Below are 12,808 nucleotides of genomic sequence, written 5' to 3'. Positions count from 1 at the left end.
GGGTGGCTGGGTGGAGAGCGCGAAAGACCCCGCTCAGGGGCCCCCTCTCGGCTCAGGACGGTAGAGGGGTCCCCCAGGGTGGCGGCGGAGGCCGGGCAGGTGGCGGCGGTGCAGGCGGTGCGCGCATCGCTGCGAGCTGGAGCCCCTAGGGGCCCGCCACACACACTCGCACCCCTCCCCCTCCCGGCCTGCCCACCCGCTCGCCGCGACCCCCGCCCCCATCCCCCTCCCCTCCTCCCGCCTCCGCCCCATTCTTGGAATTGTGTGGAAAAATTCTCAGCCAAACCTCCCACCTCTCCTCTCCTCCCACCCACCCCCTTTAAAAAACCCCTTTCCTCCCCGGCCCCTGCACTCTTTGTGAATGAGGGCAGGGAACACGGCCCTTCCCCCGCCCAGGAGCCACGCCAGACCGCCGCACTCAGAGGACTGTTTGTTAATAGTCCAATTAGATAATTGCCATCTTTCACTCCTTTTGCTCCGCATTTCCCATAAAGGAATGAATGGGGAGAGCGGCGTGGAGAGGGCTTCTGCCCCGGCAAGGTGACGAGAAGGGCTGGAGCATGCTCCTTGCACAAGGCCATGCGCTTGAATTGAATCATTGTAGCCTAATCAATGCTCTTATTGGATTACTGGCTGTTGCTTTTCTCAAAGATATTGTAGCAGAGACAATGAAATAGCTAGGGGAAAACTTTTTTTTTTTTTTTTGAAGCAGATCTCACAGTTGAGATTTCTCGGCCGTCTCTCCCTCTCCCCCTCTCTCTCCTGCTGGACTCTGAGTACAAAGCTGCCCTTTGAATGGGCTGCCTCAGGGCTGCTGGAGGTGCAGGCATGAAAAAATCCAACTGGAACTAAATGAAGAGAGGTGGCAGTTTAAGATGGCTGTCTGCGTCGAGGTGTGTTAAGAAGGAGTTGTTTAGGGGAAAAGCTTGGCTTTTTTAGAGTGCAGGGGAGATACTTTTTGGGAAAACTTTCTCCCCCCACCTTCGTCCCCCATCCCCCGCTTCCAGGCAACTGCTTTCTTCTGCTGCTGGGTGTGTAGGGTTTTTTTTTTCCTCCCCCCACCCGCCCCCACCGCCCAACCCTCATTCAGCTCTATCTGGCAAGTGTGGAGAAAACCCCTCTAGCCAGTGTGTGAGCAGGAGGGTCAAAGGCAAAAGGAAAGTTAATAATGCCTGCTAATGGTACTAACAATTCAGGATGAATCTTGTCAAAAGTTTTTCTGGAAGTGTGGGTCTTTGATTGTGTGTTTCCTGAAAGCAAGACCAATCATTTCCGTTTATTCACTGGCTAAACCCCTACTTGATTGGGGACAAGGACAGAAACCATCCATTACGATCTGATATATTATCCAAACAATTTAGTGTATTCATGAGGTAACCGAAACGTGGGGGCTGCGAAATTACCCGTAATCAATTGCAACAGCGAGTGTGCGTCCCCCCGGGTGTCGGACAACTACAACTCGCCGTCTCAGAAACAGGCGGGAGCCGCAGCATTTCGGAGTTGCGCTGTTCGCTACCTGATCGCCAGGCTGGGTACACTGGACGTGCTCAGAGGACGCGGGTGCTGACGAGGCGGCCTCGCCGCAGCTCCACCGGGATCCTGAACCAGACTGGCCGCCTCTTGGCGAGCGCGCCACTCTCCCGTCGCCGCTGACCCGCGCGCGGCCGCCGAAGCCTCCCCGCGGGGACATTCATTCTTGGCTCTTGCCTGTCGCCGGGCCGGGCGTACGCGCTACGTTGTCGGGGGTTTTGTCCCTTTTTTCCTTTTTTTTTTTCCTTCTCCCCCCCTTTTTTTGGCTTTTTTTTTTTTTTCCTTTCTGTTGTTGTTGTTCTTGCCTATGTTCGGGAAACCAGACAAAATGGACGTTCGGTGCCACTCGGACGCCGAGGCTGCCCGGGTCTCGAAGAACGCGCACAAGGAGAGTCGGGAGAGCAAGGGCGCAGAGGGGAACCTCCCAGCCGCCTTCCTCAAGGAGCCGCAGGGCGCCTTCTCAGCGTCGGGCGGTGCTGAGGATTGTAACAAAAGTAAATCCAATTCCGCAGCCGACCCGGATTACTGCCGCCGGATCCTGGTCCGAGGTAGGGATGGGAAGGGCTGCCGGGCGCGTTCTTTGGGGTCGACTCCGGGGCCGGAGCTGCGCTCTGCAGCCGACACAGGCCGGTGGGGAGGAGTGCCGGCTGGGACTTGGGAGAAAGTTGTTGGCCCTCCCCGCTCCGGGTCCGGCTGGGGACAAGCGCCTGGGACTCTCCGGTGCGCTCTCCAGGGGCCTCGGCCCTCCACGCCCTGAGGGGCCCCAATGACCGGGCTGCGGGGGGAGACAGGGGCTGCGCGGGTGCGGTCGGGCATCGGACTGCGGCCTCCGACCCGGGAAAGGAGCAGAAAACTCCGGGAGGAGGTGTGCGCGCTTCAAAGGCCGGATGACCTGCCGGGAGCCGGCCAGGGGACTCCAGCGCTCTGGAGGGCTGAGCGCACCCAAGGGGCAGCGCGAGTCCCGAAGAACAGCTGCCGATCGCGGGCTACGGCCCTGCCAGTTAGTGCACTGAGCCGAGGGCCCCAGCGCCGCGATCGGTGCCCAACCGCTGCCGCCGGGAGAGCCAGCTGGGCTGGGTTACGGAGCCGCGGTTGCCGCTTTGGTGCTCTGCTCTGCCGCTCTCGGATGCGCGGCGTGCGCTTAGCCCTGGCGGCGGAGGCTGCGAGGCCGGGCCCCGGCCTGGCGCCGCCCCAGCCAGCAGATCGCCGGGCCCGGCCGGCCCCGACTCAGTCCCTCCTCCTTCCGCTGCGCGGACTCCGGAGGGAAGGAGACTCGAGGGTGGGGGTGGGGACGACTGGAGCACGGTCTGGTCAGCAATCCCAGAGCTGGGGCCCGCAGGACCCAGGCGGGGCGGCAAGGGTACCCTCAGGCTACAGGGGACCCGGACTGCGCAGCCGAGGCCCCCCCAGGCCGGAAGAAACGTCCGCCTATTTGGAATTGATTGGATTTTTTCTCTCCCCTGTCTGGAGGACTCTACAAAAAGACAAAGTGTGGTCCCTCCTTCGGTCAGCGGTATGGAGTTAGGCCCCTTGCCTTCCACACAGTGTCTTCGCTACCTGGTTGTGGTCGTGCTCCGCCCCCCGCCCCCCATCCCCATCCCAAAACTGCACGCTTCTGGGGACTGTGTCCCCAAAGCCAGCTCGGGCCAAGGAGGTGGAGGGAGATGGGAGGGTTCTGCCGGCTGACATCTCCCCTTCCCTAGATGCCAAGGGGTCCATCCGAGAGATCATCCTGCCCAAGGGCCTGGACCTGGACCGGCCTAAGAGGACGCGCACGTCCTTCACCGCGGAGCAGCTGTATCGGCTGGAGATGGAGTTCCAGCGCTGCCAGTACGTGGTGGGCCGTGAGAGGACCGAGCTCGCCCGGCAGCTTAACCTCTCCGAGACCCAGGTACCCAGCGGCCAGGCCGCACACAGTTTTGCACCAGCCTTCCTCCCCACGACCCCTACCTAGCCTGCTCTTCACCTCCTAACCTGCTCTGGACAGAGCTACCCTTGGGAGGTGGAGGAGATGGGCAGGATGGGTAAGAAAGGCCTAAGGATTCCTTCCCCTAAATAATACATCCCTTCCCCCCACCCTTCCTGCCATCCCCAAATCTTCCAGGGCCCATGTTTTATCCACCTTAGCCTAGGCCCAAGAGGCCCCAAATCCTGTCCTTTTGGAATTTTTATTGGCCCCTGGTTTTGAGCATTTCCTTCTTGCTTCTGCTCTACAAAGAACTGTCCTTTGCCCTTGTTTGGGGTACCCCATTTTGGCTAGATTTCTAGGCCCCACCCCTTGTGGGCCCTCCCAGCTGTACACAGCATCCAGGCCCATTCTGCAGGAGTGAGGCTAAGTCTAACACCCCCTGCCCCAGCACTATGGGTGATTCCTAGGAATTAGAAAGGTGTACGCCCTCCTGGAGATCTGCCTGTGCAGATCAGGCTGCCCTGACCCTTAAAGGAAGGCTTTCCCCATCCTGAGCTGGCCCCAGCCCTGAGCACCTGGGAGACCCTGTCTTCTGTACCAGTGATGTGTGAGGAATGTGATGGGAAGCAGATCTAGGACCCAGAAGCCAGTACTGCCGATTGTGCTTTAGATCTTTCCCTTTACATTAAATCCGTATGATGCCCCTGGAGCTGGCCATGTGGGCTCTGGGCCCAGGAGAGGACCCAAGAACTTGCCAAGTGGCATGTCACCAGCTTGGCTTAGCTAAGGCAGCCTTCTTTCTGAAGACTGACCCTTTTCCCCATGCCCAACCCTGAAGCAGGTGGAGAGCATTTTAGGTCTGGGATCTGGGCTGAAAGCTGAGGACTGATAGAACAGATAGGGGTGTTCTTTTTGAGTTTGAGATTGGTGTGGTAGCTTTTTCTATTCTCTCTGCTACTACCCCTCTTAGTTTATAAAATCTAGACAGGATAGTCTTTCCCTATTGCTGCAAAACTCTTCTGGGCCACTGCTAGGCCTGCAGAGGGGCAGAAGAATGAGAGAGGAGGTTAGTGGGGAGTGTTCAGTCCACCTTAGCCTCCTTACTTTCTCCCATGATTCCAAGTTCATGACTCAGAGTAGTGGAGAAAGAAACTAAGAGTATCACTCAGACCCTTCAATGCAGCTATCTGGTGAGAGGAGGTGCAGAAAGCTCCGTCTGCATAAAGTCTCCCGCACATATTATTCTCCTGCAGCCACTTTCCCTGCTTGCTAGCCGATGGTCACGATGGTCACGTCTGAAGCAGGAAATGGTCCTTTGTAGCCTTCACCAGGAGTAGCGCTTCTAGGACTAAATCTGAGCCCACTGGGCCAGGGGCCTGGGTCCAGAAAGCCTGGGCAATACTCGCTTCCCCCATCTCTTCCCACTTCTCTCTTCCCTCTTCCTTCTTCCCTTTTCCTTCACCTCAGCCTAGGGCCTCACACCCTCCACCGGAAATTCCGGCTTTGGGGCCCGCACTCACACATCTGTGAGCCCCAAACACCGCTGCGGGGTAGCGCAGGAGCCAGTGAAACCCTTTCCGGTCTTCCTTCGAGTTCCTGCCGTGGGCATTTTATTACTTTGTTCTGTGTAAGCGGCGCCTGCCTGGGCCTGCTTCCCTGACCCGGAAGCGCAGCCCAGTGGAGCAGCTGTGTCCCCCTCGTGGCGGCGCCAGCTCCCCCAGCAGCGCCCCAGCCCGGACCTCTCCCGCTGCTGGGTGGGGCTGCGGGTAGGGCTGGGGCTTGGGGAGAGCCCTGGAGCCGCGCGCCCCGGGAGCTCGCTTCCTTTGACGCTGGTCTTCCCTGCCCCTCTCTCCCACTTTCCCCGCACCCCGGCGCGCAGGTGAAGGTCTGGTTCCAGAACCGGCGCACCAAGCAGAAGAAGGACCAGGGCAAGGACTCGGAGCTACGCTCGGTGGTGTCGGAGACCGCGGCCACGTGCAGCGTGCTACGGCTGCTGGAGCAGGGCCGCCTGTTGTCGCCGCCCGGCCTGCCTGCGCTGCTGCCGCCTTGCGCCACGGGCGCTCTCGGCTCAGCGCTGCGCGGGCCCAGCCTGCCGGCCCTGGGCACGGGCGCCGCTGCCGGCTCGGCCGCCGCAGCCGCCGCCGCCCCGGGCCCAGCGGGCGCCGCGTCCCCGCACCCGCCGGCTGTGGGCGGTGCTCCAGGCCCCGGGCCCGCCGGGCCGGGGGGACTGCACGCGGGCGCCCCGGCCGCGGGCCACAGCCTCTTCAGCCTGCCGGTGCCCTCGCTGCTCGGCTCCGTCGCCAGCCGCCTGTCCTCCGCCCCGTTAACAATGGCTGGTTCGCTAGCTGGGAATTTGCAAGAACTCTCCGCCCGATATCTGAGCTCCTCGGCCTTCGAGCCTTACTCCCGGACCAACAATAAAGAAGGGGCCGAGAAAAAAGCGCTGGACTGATTTTAAGTGTTTCCCTGTATTTATATTTATACTATCTATTGTGGTGATATTTATGGACTCACGCGCGTTAGGTGCCCAGAGCTCCTGCGCTGGGCTCCTGGCTCCCACCAGGCCTCTGACAGCTCTCCTTTCCCACCCAGGCTCTGCTACCAATTTTATCTCATTCGGGCTATTTTTTTTTTCTACCTTTCCTCCGAGATTCCTCCCCAACCCCCAACTTCCTTCTGAATCCAGGAGCGATCCAAAGAATTGGGAAAAATGCCCGAGTTAGTCAACCTGATGCCCTGACCCCGTGCCCAGCCCAGGAGGGAAAAGACTGGTTCTAAGTCCAAAGCACAGGGCGTTTGCTCTAGATCCGCGGCTGCTGCCGCTGCCGACTATTCCTAGGAATATTTGAAAGAGGAAAACTGCGCGAAGACCCCAGGGGCTTCCAGGTTTCTTTAGACCAAAAAGGGAGGACGTTCCTTCCTCTTGCCAGAGAAACCAGGGCTTGTGGGAGCCCCTGGGCCCCGCTTTGCGGACCTCTCGGGATAGTCGATACACAACACAGCTTCCTGGCGGGACAAATCCTGCGGGTTTTCCCCCCTTTAGGGCAACTCCAATCACAACCACCCCGGCCCCAGGAAACAGTAACAAACGTCCTGGTAGGCAACGACACTAATAAATTTGATCTAATCAGCAATAAAAGCAATTACTACGTGAAACCAGATGAAGTGGAACCAGTTTTTAAATACTTGTAATGATGAAGTTTGGAAGGTGTAAGAAAATTCAGGATAGAGAATGCCCCACAGGGCAATGCAAAATTAAGGTTCTGGGTATTGTAACCTTAAACAGGAATTTAACGGGGGAAAAGCAAAGGAAAAGCCAACGCCGCTAATCAAAGAAAACTCAGAATCTTTTCTCCGAGGCTGTTCGGGGCGGTGGCCGACAGCTTCTCCCTCCTCCAGGAAAGAGCAAAGCGGCTGCCGGCGGTAGTCTGGGCGCCGGCGCTTCACCCTACGGCCTCCCAGGCGCGTAGCTTTGGGCACAATCGCTCGGCTTGGGAAACGAGTCAGCACTCATTGCCTCTTCTCCCAAACTCCCGGATTCACAAATCCTTTCCTGCACGCAGGAAACGGCTGGATTTCTGAGCAGTTCTTTGCGGAAGGGGAGACAGTGACGCCGCTGGGCGGTCGGGCCTCCTCTAGCAGTAGTCTCAGAGTCCAGACAGCGTCTTGTGTGATTGATAGGAACGACACTCCCCTCGCCTCCCCAGTCTTAGGGTTTCAGTGGTCCCAAATCAGAACACGAACCGCGACACCCTCTTTCCTTACCCTGCGCAGCAGCGATCGTCCCTACAACCACGGCCACCCACATTTTAACCAAATTCACAGACCCAGACTGCGAGGTGCCGCAGTATCTAGAATGTATTCGTCCATCTGAAGCAAGCGAAAGGCATTTTTTAAAATAGTAATTTTATTGTAAATTATTTACGTCGGAAACTCCCCCCTCTTTTTCATCTTTTTTTTTTTCTAGGCAAATAGTGAAGAAAATAATGAACGATTCAAACGCGGGTAGGTGTCACTGAATCCAGGCTACTAACTTTGTTCTGAATGTTTTGGATATTTGGATGTTTTGTATTTATGTGGTGAGAGTGAAATATATATATCTATGATGATAAATGAGGTGTATTTTTGTCTTGTATTTGAAGGATAAAAAAACAAAAGAAGAAAAGGAAGAAAGAGCCAGCAAATGATGAGTCTCGGCGTGGGGACTCCGGGGGCAGAGGGTGGCAGCCCCTATAGTGCGGGGCCCTGCAACTGGTACCGTGAGCGCCTGGGATGAGGTTTGGGCGGATTTCGGGTTTCCAGAGAGGCAGACGCCTGGCTACGACGATTTGTTCCACTTCCTTGAGTGTTTCGCTCTCGATTTCTCTGTCTGTACCTCTGAGGTCGGCCCCTCAGACCCTCCTTCTTCATTTCCCACTGCGTAATTCTTTATTTAGGAACTTATCTCCGGACACTATAAAGTCTCTGCCTCCTAATGCTACGTTTCTAGAGTCTTCCAGCTGCATCTTCATGCCGGCAGCATTTTGGATTTTGTGCAATCATGGGCCCAGAATAGGCAAGGTTTTATTTTCTTCAAATAAGTCTCGCCAATGTCAAAGAGAAACTTTGAGGAAGCAGGAGACTGAAATCGATATTAATTCCTGCAAAGAGACTTCTCGCCCCACCTCGCCCCAGTGCTTATGCTGTGGTGAGGGATGTAGACGTTGCAAACAAATCTTGGGAAGCGAGGAGGGCCGGGAAGGACACTTCAGGACACGCTCTCCTAAAGCGTGTACAGCACCGGGCGAAGTCCGCGCAGCGGGCGCAGCGGCCCCGGCTCCTTCTTGTAGCGCCCGCACACCTGGTTGTTGCAGGGATCCGCTGTTCCCGTGCAGCACCGGCACTAACCAGGCCTTACAACCCCTACTCGTGTACTGTGCCTGAAGCTGGAGTTGGAGGCATCCAAAATAAGGCGGGGCACAGTGTGGGCGGCGGAGTCCCTGAGCCTTGAGCTCGGCTTTTTGCTGAGATCACAGCAGCCGCCCACAGACAGTTCACTTTTATTTCTCAAAGTTGCTGCAGATCCCTCAGCTTCGCTACTCTTGGCTCTTCCCCTCCCTGTTCGCCTCTCCTTCCTTTCTTTTGCTTGAAACTGCTTTTCCTTTTCTACTCTTTTCTTCTGTGCTCCAGTCCTGTAAAGCCCTGCGCTTCCTCTAAGGAGTTCTGTCTCTCAGTGGTGTGGGCTCCGATCTAGTTCCCCCTGTCTCCCTCCTCCATTACTTCTTCCTTCCGGGTCGGTCTCTTGCTCTCATTCTCTCTCTCTCTGGTTTTCTGGTTTTCTTCTCCTGCTCAAGGGGTCCCAAAGGCCAAGGCAGTGGGTGGCTCTCACTGCAGCTTCAAGGCTTGTGGCTGGGGCCCTCCAGGGGTGAGAAGGAAGGGAGAAGGTGGCATAACTTTTTGGGACAAAAGAAAACACAAAATCCTAGCTTGGAATTCCCAATACATTCAGCCTTCTCTCCCAGGGGCCTCAGCCTGGGAAGTCACCAAGCAGCTCCCTCCTTCCATCTTCCTGCCCTTTCTCCTTTTGGCTTTCTTAGCCCTGAAAGAGGGAAGGACCAGTCACCCCATCACTTCTGCTCTCACCTCCCTTCCCTCCCTGGCTTTGGGAAGAGCTGCTGAGCTCTTTGCCTGCCACTCAGGGAGTGCAATTGTTCTTAAAGTGCCTCTTCTGCATAGAAAAAGAATTGCAATTTTAATTAAAAAACAGTTATAGAAAATTCATTTAATTTTAGTGACTATCTTCTTTTCCCTCCTTCCCCAAGGGCCTCCAGTAAGCTGCCTTGGTCCCTGGAGGCCTCTGGCTTCCAACTGGAGACTCACAGGCCTTGGAGGAGGAGGAGGCAGGTAGCCTCTAGGCCAATAGCTGGGCCTGCCTGGGGAAAGGTGGAAGGAGGAACAGCTGCAGGAGAGGGGAGCTGAAAGGAATCTGATGCTCAAGCCTGCACAAAGCAACAGCCAAATTGTTTCAGAGCAGAAAAGAAAAGGGGAAAAAAACCTCTTAGCAAACCCCTGTGAGTTTGGGGGTCAGGTTCAGGAAAGATGTGGGAAGTCACTTGGAGAGCTAAATGGGACACATGCTCATATCCACACTTGCAGTTGGTCTAACCTTCAGCCAGAATGTATTAATAAGTAGCATTTAGCAACCGTTTATAGTTTACAAATAGCATTTCACATACACCATTCTACTGTTCCTCATGGTGGCTTTGAGAGGTCCAGCTCCATTTTAAAGACTCATATACGGGACTGGAGCAAATAACTTGCTCAAAGCCTCATGGCTGCTCAGAACCCAAGATTGTAAGCTCCCCCTAGGGCCAGAGGCCTCTTCTTTCAGTTTTTTTCTCTCTTCCGCCTTTGCCCCCTCTTTCCCTCTTCCCTTTCTCCCTTCCTTCCTCCTTTCCTTCTTTTTGTGCCCACAGTGTCTGGATCACGGTATCTGAATTCTTTAGCCTATTTGCACCCACATCTGCTAATGTCCATATCTAGCCATCTATTACACCAGCTGCTGAGGATTTCCTTGGTGCCCTCATCAAGAAGTCTGAATTTCTCCCTCCTTCCTGTTTTTTTTTTTTCCTGCCACTGTCCCAACTCTTTCCCTGTACCTCTGTCTAGAATGACATCTTTAAACCCCTTACCCTCTTTAGTCTTACACATCCTTATAAATGATTATTTTTAAATTGAATTTTAATATCCATGTGGTAAACACAGGGTAAAGTACACAAAGCTTAATTATACAAGTTGATAATTTACACACACACACACACACACACCCCTTCTTGAATCGCTCCAATGATAACCTTTTAACTTCTTCTCTTCAGCCACATAAGCCATATGATTATACACGGTGTCTTTCTCCTGTTTGAAAAGAAATTGTGTCATATTAGTGTGCTGTTCTTGCATAGAAAGCCTTTCTAAGAAGTCTTTTTAAGGTTTCTTGAAGAATTTAGAGGTCATGTAACTCTTCTAACCTCCTGAAGTCCTGAGTTTAAGTGGCTTGATTAAATGGTTGATCGAAACTTAAAAACATACTAGGTCAATGTTTTTCAAGATACAACTGAGGACCAGCTGCTTTAGAATCATCTAGGGAGTGGCTAAAATTCCAGGTTCCTAAGCCCTCGTCCCATCTGATGAATCAGAAACTGGGTTGGGGTTTAGGAACATGCATTTTAAACACGTTTCCAAAGTGATTCTTATCCAGACTAATATTTGAGAAGTACTGTATTAAATGGCAAACTCCCAAAACACTGCAGCCTCCTGCATCTGGCCCAGGGCCTGGCATTTGGTAGGAATACAATGAATGTTTGTTAAACAAATTAATCTACAGTTTCTGACACAGTTTAGAATTTCTTGGACCACATTATGCTATTGTAATTTAACACCATTTCTACATCGGGAAATCTTTACATTTCAGATTCTTTTTCATTTTCATGGAGGTTTCATTTTAATGGAGCAGGAGAGAAAAGAGAAATCTACTTTAGTGGTTTCTCAGGTCTCAGGGAAGGTGTTTTATAAACTCAGTGGGGACCACCTTCCTGGACAGGCTGCTCCCTTACAGACCTGGTAGTTTGGGGAAAGGAGGAGGAGAGCCCTTCAGGTTTGCTGAAAGGCATTCAGATGCATACCCTTCTTGGTTGGAACCGAAAGCTTCTGTCTGAAGAGACATGGGTTTTGGAAGGAGCAAGGCCACCAGGTTCAGAGAACCTGGCATGCAATGGACATGGAAGCTGAAAATTACTTGTGTATTCTCTGATTTATAGCTAATATGAAACTAATTTTCTCTCTAGAAACACATTTGCCTATCTTCTTACCCTGAAACAGAAAATAAATGTTGTGCTTTATGTGGTAGTGTTGTATTCATTCTTAAAAATAAATCCCATCATATATATGTGTAAAATATACACACAAATTTTCACGTAAAAGTTTTCTTCATATAAAATCTGTTATGTGTGTTAGCAACAACATAACATGTATAGCAATAACACACACACATATATACACACATATAAACATGTACATAGCATTCCCTGGTATACAAGGTGGAGTATGCTAGTTTAATGCACAGAGAAAAAGTAATTCATCTTAATGGTTTCTAGTTATGGGTTCTGGAGTCAGAATGACTTGGGTTCAAATCCCAGACACACCACTTAATAGCTGTGTAATCTTGGAGAAATTACTCATTTGGCTGCTCTAAACCTATTTCCATGTGTATCAAATGAAGGTAATAATGGCACCTACCTCGTAGGATTGTCATGGTTGTTTAGTTAGATAAAGCATCTAAAGCATCTAGTACAAGCCTAGAAAAAATTATATGCTCAAATATTAGCTATTTATTATAAGACTGTGATTGAGATAGCTGACTATATGAGATTCTCCCTGAGGCCTCAGTTTCCCCATCTGTAGAATGAAGGTGTTGGCCTAAAGTCCTTTCCTGAGGAAGGGGAATCTGATTGGGTCACACATAATGGAAATTTACTCCCCCTGCCTTTACACTTGGTATCACAGCCATCAGTAAGCACAACATCTCTACCAAAATGGTAAATTATTATTTTAATGACTTGGCAGACAGCCCTCAGCTGTCTGTTCTTTGGAGACTGCCTCATCCGAAGAGAGCCACTGTGCCCAAGTAGTTTCCAATGACTTTCCAGGGTGACTTCCAATGACTGGTAGACCTGGGGATAAGCCTGGTCCTTGCATCCCAACTTTGGATAGATTTGAAGAATCACCTCATCTAAACTCTTGGAAGGAATGGCTGAGGCCTCTGTTGAGATCCCTATGCAGTTTGACTTCTGTCCAATACTGCTTCCTTCCTTTCCCTTCTATATTGTTGAACTTGAAGCACTCCCTAGTAAACCTCCCACATGCTAATCTCCTCAGTTCTTGAGTCAGCCAATTTCAGTGGAAAGGTATGAGAAGGAGAATGCTAAGAGTTGGGAATGGAGAGGAAGCAGTGAGGATGGCTGAGTGCAAGTAGTGGGAGAAGAGGCAGGAATGCAGGCAGCACCTGGAATACCACGTTGACGACACTTGGATTTTGCCATCATGGCAATGAGGAGCCACTGAAAAGTTCTCCCGAGGAGATCATGGAATCATTGTAGTTCTCATTTTACAAGGTCTTTCTGGCAATCTGGGGGAGAATCCCAGAAGAGGTGGCATGGGAACAGGAGTGCACGGATTCTAAGGCAGACGCCAGTTAGTGAGTACACTTCCACAGAAACAGGAGAGCAAGAAAGGATGATGGTGATGCGATGATGGTGGGAGTAAAGGGTGAGGGTGAGGGTCGGTTGGTGAAGTGGCAGTAGAAATGGAGAGGAGAAATGGGTTCAAGGCATTTTG

The 12,808-nt window shown here is 52.8% G+C and overlaps 1 protein-coding gene across 2 annotated transcripts; it reads left to right on the top strand.

Moving 5' to 3' along the window:
• Positions 1-1,609: 1,609 nt before the first annotated feature.
• On the top strand, positions 1,610-11,372 carry VAX1 (ventral anterior homeobox 1). Of its 2 annotated transcripts, XM_025397445.1 has the most exons (4): positions 1,610-2,078; positions 3,234-3,421; positions 7,407-7,444; positions 7,582-11,372. In XM_025397445.1, exons 1-4 carry the CDS (start codon positions 1,838-1,840, stop codon positions 7,673-7,675), a joined length of 561 nt encoding a protein of 186 aa, XP_025253230.1. In that variant the 5' UTR covers positions 1,610-1,837; the 3' UTR covers positions 7,676-11,372. The 2 variants fall into 2 exon arrangements, with proteins under 2 accessions (XP_025253230.1, XP_025253229.1); XM_025397444.1 differs by lacking the exons at positions 7,407-7,444; positions 7,582-11,372 and adding an exon at positions 5,319-6,598.
• Positions 11,373-12,808: the final 1,436 nt, after the last annotated feature.

Source organism: Theropithecus gelada, chromosome 9 (assembly GCF_003255815.1).
Source record: "Theropithecus gelada isolate Dixy chromosome 9, Tgel_1.0, whole genome shotgun sequence".
Classification (NCBI taxonomy): Eukaryota; Metazoa; Chordata; class Mammalia; order Primates; family Cercopithecidae; genus Theropithecus; species Theropithecus gelada.
Note: the sequence above shows the minus strand (reverse complement) of the source record. Positions and strands in the feature narration are given on the sequence as shown.

Excerpts from the sequence above, each read along its gene's own strand:
- VAX1 (XM_025397444.1), top strand. The coding sequence starts at position 1,838 with ATGTTCGGGAAACCAGACAAAATGGACGTTCGGTGCCACTCGGACGCC. Across the intron at positions 2,079-3,233 it reads CCGCCGGATCCTGGTCCGAG|ATGCCAAGGGGTCCATCCGA; the intron begins GTAGGGATGGGA and ends CCCCTTCCCTAG. Across the intron at positions 3,422-5,318 it reads TTAACCTCTCCGAGACCCAG|GTGAAGGTCTGGTTCCAGAA; the intron begins GTACCCAGCGGC and ends CCCGGCGCGCAG.